Source organism: Lissotriton helveticus, chromosome 8, assembly GCF_964261635.1.
Source record: "Lissotriton helveticus chromosome 8, aLisHel1.1, whole genome shotgun sequence".
Lineage (NCBI taxonomy): Eukaryota > Metazoa > Chordata > Amphibia > Caudata > Salamandridae > Lissotriton > Lissotriton helveticus.
In genome coordinates, this window is record NC_136069.1 from 864,628,760 (window position 1) to 864,656,272 (window position 27,513).

At 44.2% G+C, this 27,513-nt stretch overlaps 1 protein-coding gene across 3 annotated transcripts in view; it reads right to left on the reverse strand.

Moving 5' to 3' along the window:
* Positions 1 to 27,513, reverse strand: part of CTPS2 (CTP synthase 2) — a 2,098,303-nt gene that overhangs the window by 804,430 nt on the left and 1,266,360 nt on the right. For all 3 annotated transcript variants that reach the window (XM_078657669.1, XM_078657667.1, XM_078657668.1), the window contains 2 exons: positions 13,568 to 13,630; positions 3,191 to 3,234 (listed from right to left, as the gene is read on the reverse strand). In XM_078657669.1, the coding sequence (XP_078513795.1) occupies positions 3,191 to 3,234; positions 13,568 to 13,630 (107 nt within the window). The remainder of the gene's footprint in view (positions 1 to 3,190; positions 3,235 to 13,567; positions 13,631 to 27,513) is intronic.

The following is a 27,513-nucleotide window of genomic DNA, read 5'->3' on the forward strand; positions in this document are numbered from 1 at the left end:
GCAAGCAGCAGACCTAGCGGGTTTTGAGGTGTCTGGATATAAATTGAGGAGCGCGGCAAAAATTACTGCAGCTCCGGATACTGCTAGGGCGCAAGGGGAGGATAAGGCTCTCACCCCCATCAAGGAAAAAAATAAAAACAAAAACTCACGCGAGGTTAATTCCAAGAAAACTATAAAGAAAAAAACAGTTAACAAATATAATAGTAAGAAACCTAGTATTTTGGAGAAAAAAATCAAGACAACGCCCTCACTTAACTCTTTTTTTAAGGTTATCCCTAAAACTTTAATATTGAAGCCCAATTTGGTAAATCCTGCCTAAAGTGTGACACCGGCATCAGGGGACGAGGGGGCCAGTGCTTCACCGATAGAAACTACTGCTATATATTGGTCTGGTGTTCTAAGTCCTAATCGATATCAGCTTCTTATGGCCGATATGGAGGGGGAAGCCCTGGTGGATATGGGTAAAGTGCCGGCAGTGCTAGGACTTGAGGAAATAAATGAGATGATTTTGTCAGAATCGAATTCGGGGGCAGTGAATGAGCTGATTTCCTCGGACCTGAATAGGGGGGGAAATTCTGATTTGGCAATAATAGCCCTTCTGAAGAAACTGGACTTGGATATGCATAAAGGGTTTGAGGAATCTAAGGCGATTCAGGAGAATATACGTGCTTCATGTACTAGCCTGGAGACTAAATTTAGCGAGCTGAGTTCACGTTTGGTAGTTTTAGAGGTTGAGGCAAAGGAGCTCCGAGATTCTGTTGCAGACAACTATAGAGAGATGGAGGAAATTAAGTTCAGAGAAAGGGCGCAGGAAGAGCGAATGGAGAGACGTGAAAATATGCAGAGGCGAAACAACTTAAAGATACTGAAATTGCCGGAAGGAAAAGAAGGGGCTGACATTAAAAAAATTGTAGCCCACCTTTTAAAATCTGAGCTGGAACTGGAAGAGGACGAAGAGACGATCTATGCAGATATACAGAGGGTCCACCGAGATCCTTTTAGATTAAATGCTAACCGTACCAAGCCAAGAAAAGTTTTGATACATTTTTTTACATTTAGTTTAAAAGAAAAAATGTTGTCAGTCGCTTTGAAGAAAAAGAATGTATTGGTGGACGGGGTAAAAATTTAGGTGAGGTCTGATTTGTCACCAGTCACAGCTAACAGGCAGTGGGAGCTAGGCAAACGCATAGAACCACTTAGGGCTTTGGGGGCTACAGTTCAATTAAAATTTCCAGCCTTTTTAAAAGTAATGTGGCGGAACAAGATGCACAATTTCCGGGTAGTAGAGGAGGTTGATGCATTTATTGAGCAATGTCAAGATATGACCCGGCAAGCTGCCGTTTAAGATAAACTTTTGATACAATGCTTACTATTAAGCCTGTCTTTATTGGTGTAAAATGTTATAATAAAATACGATGCACCGCCACGGAAAAACACCCACATGGCCTTGGCCAAAGGGAGGATGGTAGGGTTTTCCACGGGAGGTGTGGGTAGGAGTAGTTGGGGGGGTAGGGATGGTAGGGGGGGGGGAAGGGGTGGGAAAAGGGGGGAAAAAGTCCTTAGAAGCTTAGCGACCACCAAAATGTGTGTTATGTTTATCGTTTGGTTAGAAATGGGTGGCGTAAAGGCTAATGAGGACCAAAAAAAAAAAATCTGGGGACATTGGAGGGAGTGTATCCATAGGATGTCTTTAAAGCAAAGACTGGAAACGACCTATTTAGATTTAAGTTTATTCGACTGTCCTCCTGGTTTGTGGCCTCAAAAAAGGAAATTGAGGGTGACTGGGAGCTGGAGCTCTTTCTCCAAGACATAAGACCTCAGAGTAAGGAGGTTGCAAGGTGGTATGAGAAGCTTTTGGAGGTCGAGGAAAATAACCTAGGACCTCCTTACTTAGTCTGGAGTGCAACTTTTCATGTGGGAGATATTAAAACGCTTTGCAATAACTCCCCAAGGCTCCTTGTCAAACCAGCCAACCTGAAGAGAAACCACTTTTTTACCATTAATCATCTGTACTGGACTCCATCTAAAATTGCAAAGTTTGCTCCTCATCCTCCCCCCAAGTGTGTAAGGTGTGATTGTTTAAAGCCAAGGATCCCCACATCTTTTTTGAATGCCCCAGGGTGAGTGATTACTGGGGAGGAATAGAACTCGCCCTAACAGGTATCTTTGGCAGGAAGATCAACTTAAACACAATGCTAGTTCTTCCTGGAGGGGATGAGAAAATAAGCAAGTTGTTGAGGAGACCACATATAAGGTTGCTCTTTTATCTGAATATAATTTCCAGAAGTGAAATATGAATGAAATGGAGGGACCCTCTACCTCCAAAAGAGGACGATTGGGTTAAGGCAGCCATCAAAGTCTGGGGATTTGATCAGGGCATGGAAAAGGGCCTCACCCCAGATATATGGACTGACTTTTCAAATTGGTGCAGCTCTTTGGGTATCGATTACTCATTCCATTGATTACACCAAGGCACCGACAAAGGTGATGGTCCAGTATGGTACCAGAACCTGGGTGAATGCAGCGACCGCAGAGCGGAGAGTTTGATGGTGCGGTTTATTGCAGACCCCTTCTAGTGATATGAGGATAAAAAAAATGTGAGTGGGTCCCTTTAATCGTTGGGTGAAACCCAGTTTTTCATGGTCTTCGATGAGTGTTTTTGAGTTGGAGTCAATGTGGTCGTCCAGGTGGAAATTGAGATCTCCAAGTAGGATGTAATTGCTAATATAAAGGGCGAATGATGCGACAAAGCCTATAAGTATCCTTCCCAGGACTTATTTTAACTGATGAGCAGATAATTGTTGCTCACACTTGAGGTTGGTAACGTACCGCACATCCAACCATGCTTTTCTCTGCCTCAACGTGTCTATTGTCATCCCCAGTCAAATCAATTCAAATGTCTTTGCACCAGTGGCCTCTGCGGAGAAGTATAATCCCAGTAGTGGCCACAGAACCATTTATTGCACTTGGATTTTGGAGAAACAGGCTGCTAAGTAAATTAGGTTAAGTTACACTTTGTCAGTCGTCATTTTCAACTTCCTCTAGTGCAGTCTCAGACTGCTGAAATATACCCTATTCACAGTCAAAACATTCCAGTAAACAATGAATGCACGAATTGTGGTGGTTTAGACACAATACTGTTGACAATTGACTGCAAGATTATAGCCCCATACCCGAAAATTTCACTTACCACAGGGTATCTGGTATTTGGTTCAAACTCTGTTGAATTTGCATCTATAATTAATGAAAAAATAATGTGCAATCAACAAATACCAGATGATACACATGATATAAATCAATGTAAAAGCAATTATTTGGTATTAATTAAATCATCAGTATATATGGAAAACTAAACAGCTTTTAATGAGATGTACACTTTTTCAGGAACAAATATATGTTGCACGTTCAACAATTGTTTCGAGTGCCCATTTAGCAATACTAAATCTTTTAATTTCAACTGATTCATAACAATTTTCCTCATAGGTTGCACTATTTTGTGAATTGCCTTCAATCTCAGGTTGTCAAACAGTAAGTGAGATCAGAGATTTACAGGAAGTAAAAAATGTCGGATCCATTAACATGCAAACAAGAAAGCATTTATATTTTTTCTACTTTTCTCCAGCAAGCTTAAACATCTTACAGTCCTGTTCCACCAACAAAATAGTTTCCTATTCTTGCACATTATGCCCTATCACGTCTTCACAGTGAATACCTTGTGATATTGTCTTCCTACTCTTCTTCAGTGTTAATATATCACGAGTCCCCCAGACTGTGAAATATTTACTTGGCAAAAACTCTACTTTCCAATTCAACTAGTATCAGTACTGCTACTGCTACTGTGCAACTACAAGGAGTCCAACTAGTGGACCACCAAACCCATAGTGGCAGTGCGGCAACCGCTATACCAGCGGTCCAACAACCTTATTAAGATTTTAGCAGTCGGATCACTATAGGACCTCTGTTACTGCCGGGGATCCCTTATTCCTGGTGGCCTTGCCATGGTCTGAGGCCACAATATGCTGGCAGTGCAGATGCTGCAGAGCTAAGCATATTATGAGTTTACTCACTGCTCTCCTTTTCATGGTGGTGAACCGGTCATGAATAGGGTGGTGGTGGGGAAACTAAGGGGGCCCTACAGGGGGTGTATTTAGTGGGGAAGATGGTGTGCCCCAATGTCTTTCTACACCCCCAGTTCCTTCACGGCATGGAATTCCCACGGTGCTGCCTTTCTAAGGAACTCCTATGAGCCTTTTAAAGGCAGCGCTAAGGGCCAGCCACTGCTGGACGGGCCGCCCAAGATTACAACTTGTAATCTGGAGGACGGTGGAGTTTGGGTAGGTGGTGTGCCACCCCGCTCCCACACTGCCAAATTCATAATCAGATCCTAAGTCTTCATACCATTCAGACTTGTTACAATGGCGCAATGCTGGGCTATTGACACAAGACGAATACCTATTTCTGAAGAATGATTTCCCTACCCTACCAATTACCTCATCCCATACATGGATAAGAATGCTGATTCATCCTCAGGAAGACCTATTATCAGCAAATGGGTCGTTATTCGAGAGCACCTCTAAATATGTTAATTATTTCTTACAGGAATATGTACACAACCTATCTTCTTACATCGAAGATACACGTCACTTTTTTTGAAGAATTTATGATGCGCATTGAGAACAGTACTTTGTATTAACGACTTTGGATATAATGTCATTGTATACTAGCATAGCACATACTGATGGGCTCAAGGCGGTTGAATATTTTCTTAGTGCTAGACCTCTAACACTGCTAACATATACACTGATGCTGTAAAGTATGGTACACTGGTGTCTACACAACAAGATTTTAATATTTAATAAACAAGTGTATAGACAAATCAGGGGATCAGCAATGGGCACCTGCTTTGCCCCCAAGTACACTAATTTGCACATGGGCTGGTGGGAGGAGCAGGTGCTCATAGACCAATGTGCTGAGGAATGGGCTTATAATGTGGCTCTGTGGACCTGCTATATTGATGATTTGTTTATTATTTGGAGGAGTTCTGCAAGTTCTGCTGAACAATTTGTCAAGAAGATTAATGACAATAGTCTGAATCTGTAATGTTCTATCAGCGCATATGAAATTCATTTTTTGGACTTGACAGCATATGTAAAAAATTGAAGGTCGAACACTAAAGCGTACATAAAGTCCATAACCAGTAATATGACACCACATGCATTGTATTTCCATCGAGACAAATTAAGATGTAGCATCCCCTAAGCTGAAAATATGCACATTAGGCGTAATTGTAGTGATGTGAAGGAACTGTACAATACACAGAAAGAATTAGCCAATATATTTATCTCAAGGGGATATAAGCAAGAGACCATTCAAGCTGCTAGAGATAGGGCCAATGCGAGAAAATACAAGTATCTGTTGTTTTCAAAGAAAGTCCAAAGAAAGAATCTAGGCCATGATGTTAAAATGATTACAGAATATTGCACAAAACATCATGCCTTTAGAAAAATTCTCATCAAACACTGGCATTTAATTAAACATGATCAAAACATTGGGCAAACCATGCATAACAGGCCACAAAGTAACTTTAGAAGAGCCAAGGCTATGAGACAGAAACACATGAGTAGTAGCCCTAAGATGAAGATTTCAAGACATTGGCTAACTGATAATAGCGTTTCTTGCAAATGTCACAAATGTAACGTTTGCAAGTATGGTATTAACAAATCTGAGGTAATATTGTCTTTAACCAATACCCCATTTAAGATATGTAGGGCAATCCGCTGCAAGAATTAGAATATAACAGCATGTGCGGGCTATTAAGAAAAAGGATCAGAGTTACCCTGTTGCCTGGCATTTTCAGAAAGTTCTTAACTGTAATGACCAACAGTGAAGATAGTTTGTGATTGACTCCGTATCTTTGAGTATAAGAGGTGGCAACAGGGAAAAAAACTCAGAAGACTAGAAACCTATTATATGTTGGATTTAAATACAAAATACCAGATGGTCTGAACACTGAAGAAGAATTGTATTTCTAATTTTCATGATTACTGATTGAAATTCACAGCATTTTGTTTTCATTATTTTGACTGCTTAGGTCAAAATGATTATCAATGCAATAAATGTTTCTGTATGCCGCAATTGGCTCACTGGTTACCTATTGGGGGCTTATTTTCAAATTAACCAATTAGCTGACTGCAATATGTTTCTGCATAGGTAGTTCGAATATGGTACCTTGGGCTGCATTACAAAAGGCAAATTATGAGGCTTCATGCTATTAGTGGATATACTTTATGCTGGTGTTCCAATTACAATATGCCTACTAGGGTATAATACTAATCTGTTATGTAGGGGAATGCAAAGAATGTATCGGCTGGTATATATGGTAAATTCAGCGCCGCATAAATGTAAATTGTGGAATTGCAATAGTAGCTCCTTTTTGCATATCATTGGAGGACAATTGATGTGCATTATTTTGAATTTATTTTGTTTTAATCATGCTCTCCTATAAGCAGTATTTTTTTCTATGTCGAGCACGACTTAACGATCATGAATTGGAATGGCTGAATAGAGGATAATAAATTATTTTTGTTTTATTTGTCAATTGTAGTATTTATTAATTATTGCATTAATTTCTTATGTTCACTTTATATTAATGGAGACAGGTTCATTTGAAGCATTTCTTCTTTTTTTAGCATGCTAATCATGTGATAGCTTAAATAACACTTTTGAAATGACACTTGTTATGTGATCAAGGCCATTGCATTGGCCAAAATGCATTTCGTTGGCATTATAAATAGAATTATACACAGCTCTAGCATTGTTGGGCAGTAAGTTTGTGTTGGCACCACCCTGTATAGGAGGGTGCTCACATCTTGGTATGGTGTGAGAACTGTATTAGCATGCATGGAGTACAGCAGGGTCTCTAATATAAACATTCTCATTGGATTGCTCCTAAATATTTGTGAACTCACGTAGTAATCAAAGTCAAGGGTTCCTTCCATAAGTGCTATTTGTATTAGCTGCTAATGGCCTATTCTCTGAGATGCATTCACAGTAGTTACTGCGTACATTACAACACACATCTGGAATGAGCAGGTCCCAAACCGGAACAGCTCATGAAACCAAGGACACATAACAGCATATACATTCATCATCATTCTGACCTGATGACTCACTCGCCCTCACAATGGGTAAGGAGACCATTTGTTAGACCGCAAGACAGCTCAGTGAGTTAAAGCTTGCTTCTGGCATCTGTTGTGACCTGTAGGACATGGAACTGAATTAACTAGTGTCCAATTAGATACTATTAACATCTGTTATTTATGGATCTTAAAAGTGATTGAAGTTCTGTATAAAATGCCATATTACTGTCATCTCCGCCTTCCTCAGTAAGGCGAGGTGCACCATCCCTGCTGTCCCTAGTGGTAACTCAGTAGTGTCCTGAACCTTTTTTATGGTTTGAAGGTAATCAGCAGGGAGGCCACACTGAGCAGCTTTCTGGTACATGCTTTATGTTTATGCTTTACGACGCAGGAATCCAGGACAAGGCCCTCGACTCGATCTGCTCCTTCCTCTCCGGAAGAACGCAGCGGGACCCCCCCTTTCCTTTCAGACCCTACACCGATCACCTGCGGAGTCCCCCAGGGCTCCTCCATCAGCCTGGCGCTCTTCAACATCTACATGGCTCCACTCGCCCCATCTACAGAACTTACGGACTCAACATTGTGTCATACGCAGACGACACCCAACTCAAACTGTCCCTATCCAACGAACCCAACACTGCCAAACACAACTTTTGAGAAGGCATGGAAGCCGTCGCCAAATGGATGAAAAATAGCTGCCTACAACTAAACACCAACAAAACAGAAGTAGTCATCATGGGCCCAAACTCTGACGCCTGGACAACACCTGGTGGCCGCCGCCCTCAGAAAACCACCATCCCCTACGGACGGCGCATGCAACCTGGGAATCATCCTGGACTCCGAGCTCAAAATGGACCGCCAGATCAACTCAGTCTCGTCTTCCTGCTTCCTCACCCTCCGACTCCTTCGTAAGACCTTCAAACACAGAAAGACAGTCACTCACGCCCTGGTCACCAGCAGACTCGACTACGGCAACGCACTCTCTGCCGGAATTAACAAAAACCTCACCCGCAAACTACAGAACATCCAGAATGCCGCCGCAAGACTGGTCCTCAACCTGCCAAAACACTGCCACATCTCCCAGCACCTGCCCACACTCCACTGGCTCTCTGTCGAGGCGAGAATCACCTTCAAGATACTCAACCTACGCATTCAAGGCCCTCCAGAGCACCGGACCAGCATACTTGATCAGCCAACTCAAATTACACTCACCCCAAAGGACCCTACGATCAGCCCAGCTCTCCTTCACCGTGGTCCTGTGCACCAGAAAGACTAGATCAGGAGGCCGCTCCTTCTCCTTCCTCGAAGCCAAAGCCTGGAACACCCTTCCGCTCCACCTCAGACAGACAACATCGCTCTTCATCTTCGCAAGAAACCTCAAAACCTGGCTCTTTTACAGATCCCCGCCTTAATGAAATGGAACCTGCACCCCCTAGCCCTCGTGCCTTGAGACCCTCACGGGTGAGTAGTTGCGCTTAACAAACTCCTGATTGATTGATTGATTTATTGATTGGTACAGAGCCAGGAAGCTAGCATGTACCTAGCAGAGGCATAGGTCGTGGGTAGAGTCAAATTCCAATCTAATGTCCTACTGTCCTATTTCCCTTATTTCATACAGTGGGGTTGTGGCCGTATAAAATGTGACCCCCAGACTATCATCCAGTTACAGCCTACATAGGAAAGGGTAAGGTCCCATTCCTCTGACTCTTCTACATTTCCTAGGCCATGTCCATCTTGTAGATGGGATGGGAACCAGGATTACCTGAGGAATCTACCAGATGTTGGTGTGGTTGTATGCCTGACCATGTAGTAGTTAGGTTACCAAGGGTCAAGTCCACCTTTCAGGAGGCGGCTCTCCTGGATTGAGGTCTTCCAGTAGGTATACCTTCTTTCTCCTACTCTCAATGCTGGGAAAGCAGGACAAGGCTTTGGAAGGCTTCCCAAGAAGCAGGTCACTGACAAGCTCTCCTGGTCTTAAGAAGAACAGCTTGTCAGAACCCTTCAGAGTACTCATAAACATTCACCATGGGTATTACTCTGATTGTACACACCCAATAAGCTTCCAACTTCCAGCAATACAGTAATTCATGGCACACTCAAACCATGAATACCCTGTTACTTCACAGATACATTTGTAAGGAATCCTTCCAAGCTCACTAACATGGCTGCCTCACAGGCTTGTAGAATGGGAGCAACTGTTGCAGATTCACGCAGTAAGGAGGAAGTGACTACAAATATCTGCCTCCACTTAGGAGTATTCAGCCACACGTTCAAAGACATTGTATATACCTGTGAACTTCAGGCCTAACGCCAGCATCCTAATGATGGCTGAAGCCCTGGAAAAAAGCTGTTGTAGCACACCCTCTTACCATCTTGAATTAAATGAGGTTGCTGATTGACTTCTAATCTGGTTTGCCAGCATCATAACACTGAAAATCACCATTACGGTTAGCAGGGAGGAAGTGCAAGTGATTATGGTCATGAGTGAGTCTTGAGCAACCTTGAGAACCAAACTATGCAAAATGTTCAAGTTTGTTAAAATTATTTTTGATAATTAGTGTTGTAAATTACGCATAGGGTCATAACCAATGAACTAATGATATTGCACCTGAAATGGTTTACCCAGGTCACATAGAAGTGTTAATAATGCAATGAATAGGTATGCAACATTTTCGTGATATGTGCTATTCTTTTTTTTTAATGGGTGTAGGTTCTAGGGCTCTATTCAACTTCTCCTAATCATCTCCCCTCCCAATCAATTTCCCCCTGCTCAGCCATCTCTCCTCTTGTTTCTGTGGAGCATCAAGTGATTGATGTCAAAGTATTAGCAATATACATTTGCTAGAAAATATATATTGTGAAGAAGCATTTGATTTGTATTAAACATTTCCGGAGTGCAGTTGCTGAGGAAGGAAGTAAAAGATTTATCTTACCTTAAGAAATGGGCTAGTGCTAAATAATTGCATAGTTTTTAATGAATACATTGTTGTTTCTGATTTGCCAATGCACCCTTAACCATGATCAATCAATGCTGAATTTGCAGAATCTATTAATAGCTTGTGTGATTTATCTGTAAACCTTTGGGGTTCTATCTTTCCTGGGATTCTTTTACCATTTTCCTTGTAAGCAACATGTAATGCTGTCAGTGCCTTTTATGAGTTGATACTTATAATTTTTGCCTAGATTTTGCCTAACTTGGGATTTTGTCGTTTTATGATCTTAACATTTATCTGTACTTCTATAAATGGGCACTATGCAAAAATTCATACATTTTTCTCTGTACTGCATTTTGACTATTCTGTAATAAATATACGGTTTGCTCAATGTGTGATCTAGAACTCAGTCATTTATTCTTTATTTTGTTAACCTCTGCCTAATTGTGTTTTCCTGATTAGGAGTGTAGCCTCTAACTGCTGGACCAACTGGGGACATTGGAGACAAATTATTTTTGGTATATATTGGGGTGAGCAAATATTGGGTTTCAGATGATTTATGGGGTTGGCTCCCACAGCATACTTTTATCCGTTGAACATTGCATTCTATTTTGGCAGCTGAGAAACTGTATGGACATTAACCGTACTGCACTGAAATGAAGGGTGGTTCTCCACTATAACCCTCACAGGTGGGGCTTAACTGCTCATAAATTGAGCCAGATCAGAGGGAAGAGGACGCAGCTCATATGCATCACTGCAAGGCTCTTGTCACAGCTTATGGATAGGCATTGAAGTAAATGGTTGTTTGCCTTCTTTGCGGAAACTCCACATCCTTAGATTTGTAAGTTTTCTGTGCTTTGTCCCATTCAAATGCTGGTATTGAAAGGGTAATTTTGAATTAATTTCAATGATGTAGTTAGTCATGCACCCACCAGTTTCTCAATCCATGCACTCACTCAGCAATTCATCCATTTATCATCCATTTACTCACTCTCCCATTCCCCTGGTCATGCACTCACTCACCTCTTCATCCATCTTTCTTGCATTTCCGAACTCACCTTCCCATACCAAAATATCAACACGACAATCAATGAAAATGAAACCTTTCACTGAAAAAGCAAGACTTTGTAAGTGCTTGGTTAATTCTTTGTATGCCATGAGTATAATATTTTTGTTGTAGTATACAACACAATCTACGCAGGAGTTGTAGGTTTGCCAGGAACAAAAGGTAAACCTGAATATATTGAGTTACTGGTAATGTTATTCAAACTTATCACTGTGACCATTAACCTCATCAATGCTGGTGACGGAACCACTCTGTCACCAGCCACGGACGCGCTGTGCTGGTGACGGAGTAGTTCCGTCACGGCCCGGCCGCCGCGTCGATTTCGCGCCTGCGCGGCGCGTTCTATTGAGCAGGCGTGGCCGTGACAGAACCACTCCGTCACAAGCACAGCGCGCCCAAGGCTCGTGACGGAGTGGTTCCGTCAGGAGCATGGCGGCGCCGCGCGGTCCCCCTTCCCCCTAGCACTGCGGCGGAATTACCGCCGCAGCCAAGGGGTTAAGGCACTTTCAGTGTAATTTAAAGTGTGGTAAACACCATAAACCTACATATGTGCGATTTGATCACGATTTTGAATTCTCTGCTCCATTCAGAGTCGGAGGAATCACTTAAGGCCTGATTTAGGCTTTGGCGGACAGAGGTATTTTACTTCTGCCATAGCGACGGTCCACTGTCAACCAAATTTAGGGATGTCTGCCGGTCCAGGGGACATCTCTAAGCATTGGTCAAAACTGCTGTGACAGTGGTTCCTGTCAATGTATTAACTGTTTGACTGGCGATACCAACAAACTGACTGTACCGTTCATCAAACTTTTAACTTGTTTTACATTTTCAAAAATAAAATCCAAAAGCAGGATTTTGTTTCTGAAACTGCAAAAAATAATGACTCTCATACCACAGGAGTTGTAACTCATGTGTTAAGGGTCATTTTCCAGTATTCACTGCCCCTTACTGTCAGGTTTTTATAGTAAGGGGCAGTAAAAACTGACCATTGACGTCCAGCTCTAAATTGGGTAGGCGGTCGAATTGCCAAGCGTCCGATTGCTCTTCCTCTGCCAGGCCGTCAGAGGAGTATGTCACAGAGATACGAAGTATTCTCTGTCACTGACATACTTAAGGTTCAGGCTAAACCATCTGTAACTCAGGCGAGTGGACGTTGAGTTTGGTACAGAGGGTATTCAGTCGCTGTTGCAATGGAGTACCCTTTCCACCAAACACTAAATCAGCCCCTTAGTTTCTATGCAGAGCTCAGCTAGATCTGCTATTCAAAATGACCTGGTGGCTCATTCTCTCCTGAGATACTGGCCTGTGAGTGTCATAAGACCAGTTCTATTTTGGTCTTCTGATGTTGACCCATTCTGTTTGGGTCTGCCTTGTGAAGGATTGGGGTTCCGGGCAGACATAAAACAACAGTACCCCACACATGCTGGGGGAAACCGCTAATCATGCCAGATATATTACTACATTCTGCAAGGAAATATACACCCACTTTGGGGGTTTGAGTAAGGACCTCGGCCTTAGGTGGGTTTCCACTTTGCTTTGGGGCAGGTCTTTGTTGAGGCAAACAGTGACTTGACTTTAGTGTTTGCCCACTAGTGGAAACAGCAGATCCCCCAGTGCCAACTTGGCTAGGCCTGCTGCTACTGGGTATGCTTCTGACAGCCATCGTCTTACATTGAGAATTAGGCAAATCAAGTACTTTACCTCAGAGACCTGTCCAACATGAAGTCTTCAGTTGCCACAAATCTTCAGTCACTAGCCCTTCGTTGTGGACTTTGATCACCCTCTGGTCTGCAGGGAAATAGCAGATAAACTCTGCATGTGGTGGTGGCCTGACACATGACTCCCACCAAGGAGCGCAAGCAAGCCCAAAAGAGAGTTTCTTTCTGTGACCCAAAATCAATGCCACCATGACACAGCTTCACACCCATCATTGCATTTTCTCAGAAAGAGCTCACACCACAACAGTAGGAGTACTTTCAGTTAAACACAGCTTAGGCACTTCTGCTAGGCCCGCGGAGACAAGGTGACTGCTGCCCTTGTGGCTTTGCAGCCTGCCAGAAAGAGGCAAAAAGAGCACCTTAATCTACTCAGGAAACATACACCCTGTTCTCAAGAGCCTGAAAAGGCTCAGGGACGACATTCCTTTCCCTCAAGACATACAGGAATATATGTGTCTTACTGACTCCATGTTTAACACCAGTGAAGCAATTATAATACTGCTTACACCACAACTTGCTGGGAGAAATCTGGTGGAGTAATACTCGACTGCCAGCAGTATTATTTTAAATAATTATGTCCATCATTTATCTTGACTTAGGAAGAACTGTCAAATCAGCATTCTAATCGAACATTTTGATGTGCTTCACATAAGTAACCCAATAACAAATAATCATGTAGAAAATGAGGACAAAATGAACACTAGAACTCACCTTCCCAGTTTAAGCAGTTTCTGGCAAATTCCACCACTGCCAACTGCATTCCCAAGCACACCCCTGCAACAAAAAAGCAAACACATGGGGCAATTTAACTAACACTCAACAATTTGGTCTACTTATTTTTTCACTCTTTAAAATATTATTTTATTGCTATCATCTTCCAGCTATGCAATTGATTGTGCTATTGAACATCAACTTAAATGAAAGTGAACATGTGTTTAAACTGTTACACCATGGTAGCATTAAGACATCGTTTTGCTGTTTAATTAAGATGTTGCTCTGTCTACAAAAGATGCTGTTCTTAAATAACAAACAGGTCAATGGCTACCATCAAGTTTTTAAATGAAGCATTAACGTATTTGAAGTTTCAAAGACACATCAATAATGTCCACAACACACGCACATTGTTAACCTACTAAAATGCAGCTCTGTGGGCGCAGCGTAGGATCCGCTGAATTTTCGTAAGGAATATAGAAGCGATTTAAAGGGATTCTTGATCACGTGATTGCCAGAATATAAGGCACTGGTACTTTATAACCAGGGTCCAGGTTTATGACCTTACTGGTTCCCTCTGGTCAGAGAACTTTTGAGGATCCTGCTATTTCAAATGTCCACTCTGGGGAACCAATGGTTTGGGGATCTGGAAACCCTGACCAAGAATAAGCTCATGTCAGACTGGAACAAAACCATCCTTGAAATATATAATATTTGAAGCAAGTAATTTGGAGAGCACTTTCAGCACCTAAGGACGTTTACATACTCAGTGCTGTGCTATTGAAATGAGATTGCTCAGCGACTCACAGTGACGATTCCAATGTTAAATATAATTTGAAATGGTAGAATCCATATATGTCCCATCACCCCTTAATCAAGGTTGATGAAAGCGGCTTTGCAGATGAGTGTACCATTGTTGGCTTTGCCATCATGATCTTTTGCTTGGAGGACTTGACACTGTCAGATATGGCGTCTGATGAGCAGCACAGTTTAGGGTGGCCCATCAGACATTATTTATATTTTTGTTCCCTCTGCATGGGGATTGTTGGACTTGGCCCTTTTTGCAGGGTCATCCCTGAACTTTTGGCCTTCCTCCTGTATTTTCTTGTAGCTGTTGTTGGCTATTTTATGACTCTGGGCACTTTACCGCTGCTGATCAGTGCTAAAGTGCATATGCTCTCTATTGTAAATTGTTGTAATGGATTAGTGACTCCATGATTGGTTTATTTGATGTACTTGTCAGACCCTAGTACAGTACACCATGTGTACCCAGGGCCTGTAAATCAAATACTGCTGGTGGGCTTGCAGCACTGGTTGTGCCACCTACAGAAGCAGCTTGTAAAATGTGACTCAGGTCTGCCATGTCGATTCGACAAGTGCACACATTTGCCAGTCCTGAAACCTTCCCTTTTCTACATTTTAGTCACCCCTAAAGTAGGCCCAAGGGCAGGGCGCAATGTATGTAAAACAAAGGACATGCCCTGATGTGTGTGGCATGTCCTGATAGTGAAATACAGCCATTTTAATTTTTCACTATTCCAAGGCTACCTGTTCCCATAAGCCAGAATGGGCAGTTTGATTATACCATCTGTTAGAAATGGGATTTCTGGTTGGTTAAGGATTGCGCCAAAGCCAGGCAGAAACCACCACTCTCGTCAGGGCAAGGGAGTTACACGCCAAGTTAACCCCTGCTCACCCCCTTGGTACCTTGGCACGAGCAGTCAGGCTTATCCCGGAGGCAATTTGTAAAGCTTTTGCGCAACACACACAGCAGCAACACACTGGGCACACCACAAAAAAGGAACTCCACACAAGGTTATATATAAAAATAGCCTTTGTATTACCATAAACACATTAGATCATAATCACACAATTACACTGGGCCAACTGGCACTGGGCAGTATTTACAGGGGATTATATACACATGACAGGGCCACGTGGGCCACTGTCAGAATCATCACTTAGTAGAAATAGCACTTCTAGAACATAGAATAATTGTAACACAAAATACAATTGTAGGACATAACCAGTAACCACTGGTAAAAGGTAGGAACACACTACGCAATCCTAATCACTTTAGGCATAGATCAACGCAGGGAAACATAAACTCACTAGCATAAACTATACTAGGCAAAACAACCTCCTAAGCATGAAAACACAGTTAGAGGTATCACAGGCATGAAGGCATTGCACATTACGCATAAATCACATTAGGCAATCATTATCACAAACCCAAATTACCAATCACCTTGTGCAGAATCAAGTAGGTACTGACCCCAGGCAACTGGCCTTCCGTGGGGCTCAAATGCCCTTTGTCCAACAGTGTCAGGGCTGGCTGCGCAAGCAACCAAAGAAGACTGCGCAACAGGGGCCTAACGTAGCAGCTGCCCACTACTTGCTGGGCAGCTGTAGAGGCACAAATGTGAGTGGAGTGCTTCTCACTCCTGAGTTCAAAACGTGACACCTAAAAGAAAGAGCAACCTAAACAGTGTAGCTGTCCACTACTTGCTGGGCAGCTGTGAAAGTTAGGAAATGCGGCCTGGGCTCTCAGTAGCCCTCTAAAAAAATTGCGTCCAATGTTGGAGCCATGCACGGGCTCTAGAAATGATGGGGCCAAAACGTTGGAGCCATCTAGGCTCTGAAAGCAACTATGCCCCCATCGGAGCCACGGAGGCTCTGGAATGATGAGGGCAAACGTAGGAAAGAACACGGTCCCCTCTTGCCCTTTAACGGCCATTGCCCTTTAAACAATTATGGCCCAAGCCCCTCACGGGGACTTTAAATTCCAAATTGCCTCCTCATGCAGCTACCCGCACTCACGCGAGGCAGCTGAGGCCAAAAATGGGTATGGGCACCACGTCAGCTCATTTCAAAGCGGGGTCCCCGTCCTGGCCTCGTCCCGCAATGCCCTCTTAGGCCAGGTTGGGAAGCGTGCAACTGCCCGCGAAAATGCGGCGCTGCTGCACCTATGGGCACAAATGTAGGGATAACCTCCGTGCTCCCACCGCACCCAAGAGAGGTTCTCTGAGGGCCCCTAAAGCGACCGACCCACGACCCTGCGGGTGGCTGCCTTGGCAACGAAAATGGGGACAGTAATTCCCCTCCAGCCGGCTCTTCCCGATCAGCAAGTGAGACCCAGACACTCACCCACTTGCTTCGGATGCTCCGAGTCTTCTCTTTCCTCAGGGTGCTAGAAGGGGTCCTGACTGCCATGCATGACCCACCGGTCTCATGGCGGTGACGTCACCGATTCCTGGCAGCCGTGCTGGTTGCCTAGCAACGCCAGTGCAGCTTCGTCGCATGCAGGGCTCTCACAAGCTCACAGGAGCCCTGCCCATAGACGTCCCGGATTACCGGGCAACTAAAGCTTGCGGGGCTCTCCTCTTCCTCATGGAAGCCCCGCCTACAGTCCAGCGTCCTCTGCCTCACCTCCAGTCTCGTCGCGTTGTGGCTGCCTGCTCCGGCTTCACTCTATGCCGTGTGGGGCTCTCCACTCCTCACGGGAGCCCCGGCACTGGCTTCCGTCTTCCAGGGACAACCCAGGCCCGCTCCCCAGTTAAGGCTCTGCCTGGTTCCGCTTCCGGGTCACTATGGGCAGCGCGGCGGTGATCTCCTTGGGGCACAACAAGGGGTAGGCACCCGTTTAAATGTAAATGTCTCTGGCGGGGTGGGCACCCACTAGGGATAAAAATCAGCAGATATGCGGGCGGGGTAGGCACCCGCTGCTTATTAATAATCAAAAGTCAGCAATTGCAGCAGGCAATGCGGGGTAGGCTCCTGCGCCGTATGTGAGGAGCATTGCGGGGGAATCTCCACTCCGGGGATTCCCCTTCCTAGATGATCGCAGCCTCACGCTGTAAGCCCTCAACAGCCCTCCTGGGCCAAAATACAGCGCTCCCAAAGCCACCATTTAAGAATGGAGCGCTCTGGCCAGCACTAAAGAGCCAAGCGCCCTTTTCAGGAAAGGCAAAGTCCTGGTAAAGTCTTCTAAAATTAAGGGGGGGGGCAAGGGCTGTGCCCAGGGGCCAGCTCACAGGCCCCTCCAGCAGGGAGGCAGTCCCCAGTGGCGGTCCTCCTGGTGCCCAGCAGCAGCAGGCCCCCCTCAAGTTAGGATCAGAGAGAATCAATACATGGGGTCACAGCCCCTTCTTATACAGACATTTCCTTTGTCTAAGGCTGTAGGGCAGGGGGAGAACCAGTTACAACTGGTTCTTGAGCACTTTGTTTTGCTCAGCCCCTCTCCCTATTAACAGGACAGGCTAGGGACATCAGACTCACCACAGGGGGCGGAGTCAGCATTGTGGAGGGAAGGCACAGCCCTATTCAGGTCCCAGGTGCAGCTCCTCCCTGTCATCAACATGCAGATCTCCCCATTCACCACGGGGCAGATCCATCCTGACTCCTGGAGCCAGGCACACCAGCCAGCTCCAGCCAATCACAAGCCAGACAGTCAATTCACATTCACTGCACAGACATGCCAACTTCTAGAAGTGGCACTTCCATACTAGACACAATAAATCTGCGCACACCATCGCGCAGCATTTAATCTCACAAGTGCGCACATACCAAACTTGCCCTTGCACTCCCCACACATCAGGAACTACCATGGACACACATATTCCCCATGCATTCCTATGGAAGGGCAGGCCAATCTCACCACACACACTCAGATTGGGCACGCACTTTACACTGGGACACAGTGTTAAAGTGCGCAGAAGCCAAAAACAACTAACACCAGGTCACATCTAAAAGCAAAAAGTCTAGGGGTGAACCTGCCAAAAGGGCCAAGTCCAACAACATCTTATAATCCTAAATAGGCAGAAGTTCGAGTTTAGTATGCCCGAACACAGAATGATAAAATACATATTTTAGTGAAGTTGGTTTTAACATTCTGTGTTTGAAAATACCATCCAGCCTGCCTCTGCTAGCTTCTGTATTGCAGGTCTGGTTTGTGAGTGTGTGGTAAATAAATAAATAATACCTCTATTTTTGACTGGATTTAACAATATCAGATAGCTCAATAAATAAGAGTCAAGATTCGAGGTAGTAGGAGTTTGCAGGTTTAATACAGCATAAAGGACAGGAACAGGACAACCTGCACGGACAAGATCTAGGATGGCTAGCCAACAGGGGGGCCCGACAGCTGTCGGGCAGGATCTGGAATGAGCGCGCTGACTTTTGACAGCAGTACACAAGTATATATATCAAAACAATTACATTACAGTACATACAATAGGCGGAACAGTGGGTGGGGCCTGTAACAGTCGCGAAAGATAAGGGTGAAAGTAGGTGTAACAGGAGGCGTGAACATAGACATGTGATGTAAACGTAACAGAATATGTCATAAAATGGGGCGGAAACATGGAGGGGGCTACCTAAGGAGCCGGGACCTCTAACCTACTGGTGCGCGCAAGCTGGCAATGACGTGTTACTAGGGAGAAGCTGGGGCTATGACTTCTGCGCTAGGAGCAGAGACTGAAGTCTGGAGAGTCAGAGCGACATGTACCTAAACACTATCTAGTATCTGATGTTTAGAGAACATGTTGATAGAATCCAAAAGTTATCAGGGCAAAGGCTAACAGATTCTAAGACTGGTGCATGAATTATTCTACATGTAGTGTGTGTTGAGGAATATTAAATGACCATTAATACAGTATTTCTCTTACATGGAGACGTAAAGGCTAGACGGTGACGGAAACTATTGATGCGATTCAGTAACTCAGGAATGCAGAGAAGGAGGGCTGGACTGATAACTAGAATCATAACATACTCTTGGCAGACTGGCAGGCAGAGCCAGGACGAGCCGGGCACTGTGAGGCAGGAAGTAAGTGAAGGGTCAGGGATACAGGTGGGGGCTGTATCGCTCCTCAGCGAGGGTTCAGGAGACAGGAGCTGAATCTGATATCCGGGCCCTTTTGAGGCCTAGAAACGGGGACTTTACAATGAAATAACGTGCACACTGTGAGACGTGGCAACGTAGCTTTACATAGGCCTAATACTCGTAGCTTTCACGAGAGCTGGAAACTGGCATACTAGAGATGGACACAACTGTAATTGCGTCTTTAATCGATCATGGGGAATACATATGCATATTAATCATGCACATACAACATAGGATGGGGAACACGTAGGGACACAGAACATGGCAAAATTTACTTTTCCACATTCCCTCCTTGTCACTACGTTTCCATCAGGAAACATCAATATTCATGATACCATCTATCATTTCATACAGTATCATTTGCTCGTCTCGATTTGTCTTGGAACGGGATTTAGGACGGGACTTGGGACTAGGAATACAAGAGGTAGCACAAATGCCGCAAATCGCAGGGCCACATTGTATACAGAGGCAGCAACTGAATATGATCGCTACTGCAATACCTAGAAAGGACAATACTTTCCATCCCCAGGCAGAAACTATACTCCAAAACCAACCGGACCATGTCCAGGTGCCTGGATTCTGGTGTAACTGATGGGCAATTTTATGAAGTCTGGTTATAGCTGAATAAACAGACGGCGCGTTATTAGGAATGAAAATGCAGCAACTAGATCCGATGACTCTACATGCTCCTCCTCTATCGGCCAGTATGACGTCAAGAACGAGACGATTTTGGAGCACGACAAATCTCATAGAAGATTGCTCTTCGGTTAAGTTACCTAGAGCAGAGGCAGTCTCATTAACTACTGCTTCAAGGGTTCTGGTTAACCTACGTATTAACTTACTATTCTGGATAGGTCCTATAAAGAAGAAGAATCCTCTATTGAAATCCGTATACTGTTCTAGAGCAGTTTCAGTTTGATCGACAATCGGGGACTCGATCTCCCTTCTATGTCTAATGTGTACTAGATGTGTGTTTCTATGATAATCAGATGGGGCTAGGAAGACTGGTGGCAGTAGGAAGGCAATGTAACAGGTTCCCTCCCAATCGAGGGGCAGACGAACATATGCGGTCTGACCACAAACAAAATAAGAATGACGTGAAGCTTTGAAAATAGATTTCCCACTGTCACTATACTTGATAATAGTAGTACAATCACTGTGTCCTACATGTACGGAACCATTATTTCTAACACATAATTCGCCTTTGACTGGTAGTACTGAAATTGCAGGTAAGTCTGGAGTAGGATCAGACTGAACATTCAGGACCATAAAATTCGAAGAATAATTACCCAAATTATAAACTTCATTTTCTAGATATAACCCTGTTCTGTGGGGAAGACCTTGCTTGTCTGGAAAACATGTACTGTTCAGAAAGGACATATCAGTTGAGGATGACGTTAACGTGGACCATGCTCCACACGAACCATTATGTGAAAACGGATAAGGAAAGAGTGGCAGAACTCCCTTAGGTGTCTGGAAAGGGGGGAGTCGACCACACACCCAACAATTAGTGGCATTGCTGGTCTGGTGTGAATAATGTAACATACGGATAAATGAATTGTTGCGCATAGCAAGACGATAGGATAGTTCGTGAGGAGGTAGATCACTAAACGTGTGCTCTACTGGAGCATTAGAAGACTTATTTACATGAGAAATTGGAAAACATAAATGAAATGCATAACTCGTGCAGGTAACCATCAGGCTTAAAAATAATATGAAACTTAGAAAAACGATACATCGGATTGAGTTTTGACTAACTCTCTCACTATGGGGGTCTATTTCATACATGTCAGATACCTGTCTAACCGTTTCACCTAGGGGAGGACTTAGACAATTAAACTGGCTGACTTATTTTACTAGACCGTAGCTTACTTTTATACTCCTGCTGCGGAGTTTCCTCTAACAGGGGAGGCTTGGTATCAATGTCTTTTGCGGGACAGTCCTTAATAAAAGTATTTTGGCAGTCTTTAAGTAAAATGCAGTCCTTGGCAAAAGTTTTAGGTTTTAGTCCGTGAAATTTCTTGACGTGAGACAGATGGACCCACCCCTTACGGCCCTCCAACTTCACGGCCGTACGGGTGGTCAGAAGGACTTGCTTCGGTGTCTTCCAGCGAGGCTCCAGCGGATTTGAACGATCAAAATTCCGGACAAGCACTAGACTTCCTGGAACGATTTCATGCGGTTTTACCTCGGTATTGTCTGGAAATGCGGCGGCAACCTGTGAACGACAAGAGTGGAGGGCAGACATCAAGGAAGCTAGGTAATCTGTCAGCATATTACTGGAAACATCTGTAATACTTCGGGGTCTAGGTGTACCCCACATATTTGGGGGGCGGCCGAATACGACCTCATACGGGGACAGACCTGATCTGGAATGTGCGACCATGCGCATATAAAATAGGGCGACTGGCAGAGCTACTAGCCAGTCCACACCTTTCTCTTGACAGATTTTAGCAATACGTATTTTCAAGGTTTGATTATGTCTCTCTACGAGACCGGCTGCTTCAGGATGGCGTACACAATGGAACTTCCACTGGTACCCTAACAACAGGGACACGTGCTTCATTAGTTCGGATGAGAATGGCTGGCCGTTATCAGAATACACGACCCTAGGGAGTCCATAACGGGGGAAATATTCACGAACCAACTGCTTGGCAGTGGTCGCGGCTGTGTAATCTGGGACTGGATATGCTTCTGTCCACCTGGACAAAGCGCATACAACTACAAGGACATACTTGAAACCTCGACATCGCTCCATCTGAATATAATCCATCTGGAGGACTTCAAAAGGGTGGTCAGGGGGCTGGAATCCACCTTGTTCCACCGGGACACTTTTACCTGGATTGAACTGGCAACATATCATACAGGTACGGACTTTCTGCTTGGCTGCAGCTCGTAAATGCTTGTTAAACCAAATGTTCTGGATACTGTCTAACATGGCTTTTTCTCCTAAGTGTGCTGGACTATGTGCGGTATTGATAATGAATTGAACCATTGAGTCGGGGAGAAACCATGTGGCTTTTCCCTTCGTCAACCATCCCTGATCTGTCTGGACCCCTCCTTGTTCGGACCATTTCTTAATTTCCTCGGGAGTAGCATGTAACTGGATATCTATGACATCTTGAGTGGGGTCCTTAACTGTCATACAAGTAGTCTGTTCTAGAGTGGATGTCGGTATCTTGTTAACTAGTATGTCTGGTGTCTGTGCTGTAAGCTTGGCTGTTCGATCTGCTAGATCATTACCTTGAGAAATAATGTCAGTGACTTTAGTATGTGCTTTGCACTTCATGATAGCGATAGCTGTCGGTAAATGTATTGCATCTAACAGAGCTTGAATGAGGAGACCATGCTGAATCTTGGTTCCATGAGAAGTCATGAAACCTCTCTCCTGCCAGAGCACTCCGAAGTCGTGTACAACTCCGAATGCGTAGCGTGAATCTGTGTAAATATTAACTTTCAGGTTCTTGGCGTGTATGCAGGCTTGTGTCAGGGCAACTAGCTCTGCTGCTTGAGCAGACAGAGTGTCAATACGGTGCGTCTCAATAACTTTAGTGTCAGTAGTCACTGCATACGCGGCTACTAGTTCTCCTGTACTTGTTCTCATACATGAACCATCCACATAAAGTGTCAGGTCAGGATCTCGTAATGGAATATCTGTCAGGTCTTGTCTTGGCTTGGTCATGGTGTTAACTACTTCCACACAGTCATGTGTGGCAGGACTGGAAGTAACTGACGGTAACAGTGTAGCAGGATTCAGAACGTTGCAGCGTCTGATTTCTATGTGAGGCTGGAACAGTGTCAATTCATAACCTGTTAAACGTGCAATTGTCAAGTGCTGAGTCTGTGTTCGATTTAAAAGAACTTCCACGGAGTGTGGAACTTGTACTGTCAAGGAATGTCCTAATACTATGGAATCACTTTGTCTGATAGCTAGTGCTGTGGCTGCAACTGACTTGAGGCACGCAGGCAGAGCCTGGGCTACTGGATCTAGTGTGCTCGAAAAATAAGCACAGGGCTTGTATTGTCCTGCTTGATCTTGTGTAAGAACAGATAATGCTGTACCATTACGTTCTGTGACAAAAAGTGTAAAAGACTTACTGTAGTTCGGTGTAGCTAGAACGGGAGCTTGGCATAAAGCTTTCTTTAGCTCATTAAAACTAAGTGTATGTTCAGATGTCCAAGGGAGGACAGTCGATACGGCTGCCTCCTGTGTCGTTAACTGTATCAGTGGCTTGGCTAGAAATGCATACTGAGGAATCCATTGTCTGCAATAAGAAGTGAGGCCAATAAAAGCACGTACCTCCTTCTGGGTCTTGGGCTGAGGAAGACTCGCTATTAACTGGATACGATCGGGTGTCAACTGCCTACCCCACTTGGACAGTAAGTGGCCTAAGTAGATCACTTGCTGGACACAGAATTGAAGCTTCGAAGGGGACACCTTGTGCCCCATCTCAGCTAGAAAATACAGAACTGTGAGTGATGCTCGCTCGCAAGCACGTTCAGAACGGGCTGTGATCAGTAGATCATCGACATATTGGAGCAGGGCGGTGTCAGTTGGCATGTGAATATTGTCTAGTTGTCTCTTAAGTGCTTGACTGTAAATACTAGGACTTTCTGTGAAACCTTGAGGAGCTCGTGTGAATTTATAGCTCCTTCCATTAAAACAAAAACCGAAAAGGTACTGGCTATCTGGATGAATGGGGACACTGAAAAATGCGTTCTTGAGGTCTATGACTGTAAAAAATGTGGCTTCAGAATCAATGGCTGTCAATAGGGAAGAAATATCTGGAACAACTGGGTACTGGGGAATGATACATTTATTGAGTTCTCGAAGGTCAATCACTAATCGATATACTGGGGGTGCATTTGGATCAGTACGTTTCATGACTGGAATGATCGGAGAATTACATACATTGGAGTCAGTTTCTACAACTACTCCTTGAGCCATGAGCTCGTCAATAATTTTGGATAAGGCTGCTACAGCCTCAGGTGGCAGTCTGTACTGTCTGATTCGTGGTAACACTACACCTTGCTTGAGAGTCACACGATGGGGTGTGATTTGCATAAAACCAACATCAGTTGGACCTTGCGCCCATAGATGCTGGGGGACATTCAATAATCTTGGATCAAAATCTCGTAAAACATAGTGACCCTTGAAGTCACGTAAAAACAAACGTATTCCCTCTGGGGAACAACAAATAACTGCACCTAATTCTTTCAGGGTCTTAATACCTAACAAATTTTCTGGACATGACTTAGTAAGTAACAGATCAGTAGTTCGGGACAATGGACCTACTTCTAGAGTAACTGGTTTTGATATCTCGTTTACAATAGGCTTTCCTGAAAATCCAAGGGAAACATTTCTAGAGCCTGAGAGCGGAGCCCCTGGAACCTCGTCGTGACTTATGGTAGTCCTACTTGCCCCTGTATCAATCAGAAACTTTCTGTCTTTCCCTAATACTTGACTGTGTACATAGGGACCCTCTTGATCTACAGGAATCTCGATGAGAGGCAAGCCTACCTCCCTCTCTAGGCTGTTTCATGAATACGCTTGATACTCTGGATACTCTGTCTGGGCATACTGGTACATCTGCTGTGTAACCTGCTGTGTTGCAGCAATAGGCTGCGGTGCTGGAACTGTCTGTTGTGCATTCTGTGGCTGAGAAGTCTGTGAAACTTGTTCTTGTCTAGGCGGACGTGGTCTTTCTTTAGTTTTACCAGTAGCTATATTGTGTTTTAGAACTGCACACTCGTTTATAAAATGACCTGGCTGTTTACAATAATTGCATGTCCCTTTAACGGGAACTGCAGGATGACTGGCTTGATTCGAACCCCTCTTCTGACTGTCTTGAGGAACAGATTGTGCAACTAGTACTTTCATTTTCGTGTCTTTCATACGTCTTCTCTCATGTTCTTGCTCTTCTCTAATTCTATTCTGGTGATACTGGAGCATCTGAAGCATTTGGGACGGAGTATTAGCTTGCCATGTACTTTCGACTTTCAAAACTCGATTCTTAACTTGTGGACTCGAATTCTCGACTAGTTTAGTAACAAAAAGATGAGGGTATGACTCGCTACTCGTCTTGAGACCACTGTTAATGCCAAAGCATTTCTCGAATCTAGAATAAAAATCACTAGTGTCTTCGTCTTGTTTCTGTTTACAGGCTGAGATTGCATCCCAGTCTTCCTTTTTAGTGGCTAATAATCTAGGCAAAACTTGTATCAATAATTCTGGTAATTCTTTACATTTACCTCCAAGACCGGTACCTGGTACTCGTATCTTATCTTCAGCTTCTAGAGCTGTCCAATCTATCTTTTTCTCTCCCACCTCCCAATCTTTTTCCTTGAGTTTTTCGTATATGCCTGCAGGCAACAGGACTTTTAGCATTTTAATTATATCTGGATACGTGTATTCTCCCATACGGAGCATGTCTTTTAATTCTCGGTGGAACCCTGCTGGATCTTTGTCGTGACAGGGAATTAATTTCTTCATTTCTAAGAGTTCCATCTTGGTAACTGGGGTGTAAACAAATACTCGTTGCATTTCACCATCTGCTGTCCTAACTGGGTGTACTTCTCGTAACGGATGCTGTCTATCTATGTAAAACGGTTTACTTTCTGGAGGTGAGACATGAACAAAATGCGGGTTCAGAAACGTTCTATATTTGTGGCGTTGTTCTAGAATGACACTAATTAAATCGGTACCTAAACCTTTCCATCTATACTGGAGTAACTCGTTCAGGATATCATGTAACGGACCTGGATCAGAATGTTGACCCTCATACAGTGTAATGAGGTGCTGGATCATATACATACCCACCAGTCGCTGCTCGGCTGGGGGCAGTTTCAGAAACATTTGTGCCACTATTTCGTCTGGAAAAGTGGTAGGGTCAGTAATCCATCGGACTGCTGATCGGGCTAGTTCTTGTTCATGCATAGTACTGAGTTCACTATAACCGATTCGTGATTTCAGAATTTGATCGGTAGCTTGAAATACTTGTTCTAGGGAGCCTTGTTCTGGTGCTGGAAGATGAAAGACTTTCTTGTGTTCTAGGCGTAAATGTCGGTCTGGAAATCTAGATTTACCTACATACGCTATTCTGGCAGTATTCTCGTCGTCTACCTCTTCAGTAGAAGAGTCATTTTCTTTCTCGCTTACTTGTGCTTCTTTGCGTTGCTCGTGTAACCTTATTATTTCTTTACGAATTTTCTTGTACATACTCTCTATACTATTGAGTGTCTTGTGTTTACCCTCGGCTATATTATCACTCCACCTTGTCAGAACTTTCATTTCGACCGGATCTTTAGTCGGGGAATCTTGTTCCCGTATTAAACAATTGATCAGAAACTTTAATAACATCAACTGGATCTCAGCTTTCCTGAGAGACATGACTTCAGCAATACTTTCTGGATCTTGTCCTGTACGAATGAAACGATACATTCTGTCTAGATCTTCTTTCATATTCGGTAGGGTGACCAGATACTCGGACACCTGTCTTATACGTACGGAATATAGAACCATACTATCCTCGCCTGGGACTGGATCATAACAGCATTCAGTAAGAACTCGTCTGATTTCTGCAATGGACTTATATTTGGGCGTACGCTGTAACGCACGTTCATGTAACTCGACTGCTCCTAAACGTCTACTTGGCGGCGGGGTACCAGGAGGACCTCCTCCCGCGGCCCCTAAACTGGAATCGTCGACTGATACTCTTCGAGCTGGCAGGGTGACTGATGTGGCGGGAATTTGTACTACGGGCTGGACCGGGGGTACCGTAGCAGGTACTGCAAAAGGTGCCCCGGTGACTGGAGGAGCAGGATTTACATTATTTACAGGAGCTGGTGGAACAGGATTTGCATATTCTGGGACTGTGTCGTCCAAATAGGACGAGAGAAAAATATCAGCTGCGGTCGGTTTGTGACGTAACTTGGTCGGGACTAAAGGTGGCGGAAGATTACTGGATGCTTCCGGGGTTGCTTTTGGCAAGCCCTCGGCAAGAAGAGGGTACATACCATTAATAAGGGCATTTCTCTGTCTGTCTGACTGTTCGGTTTTAACTCG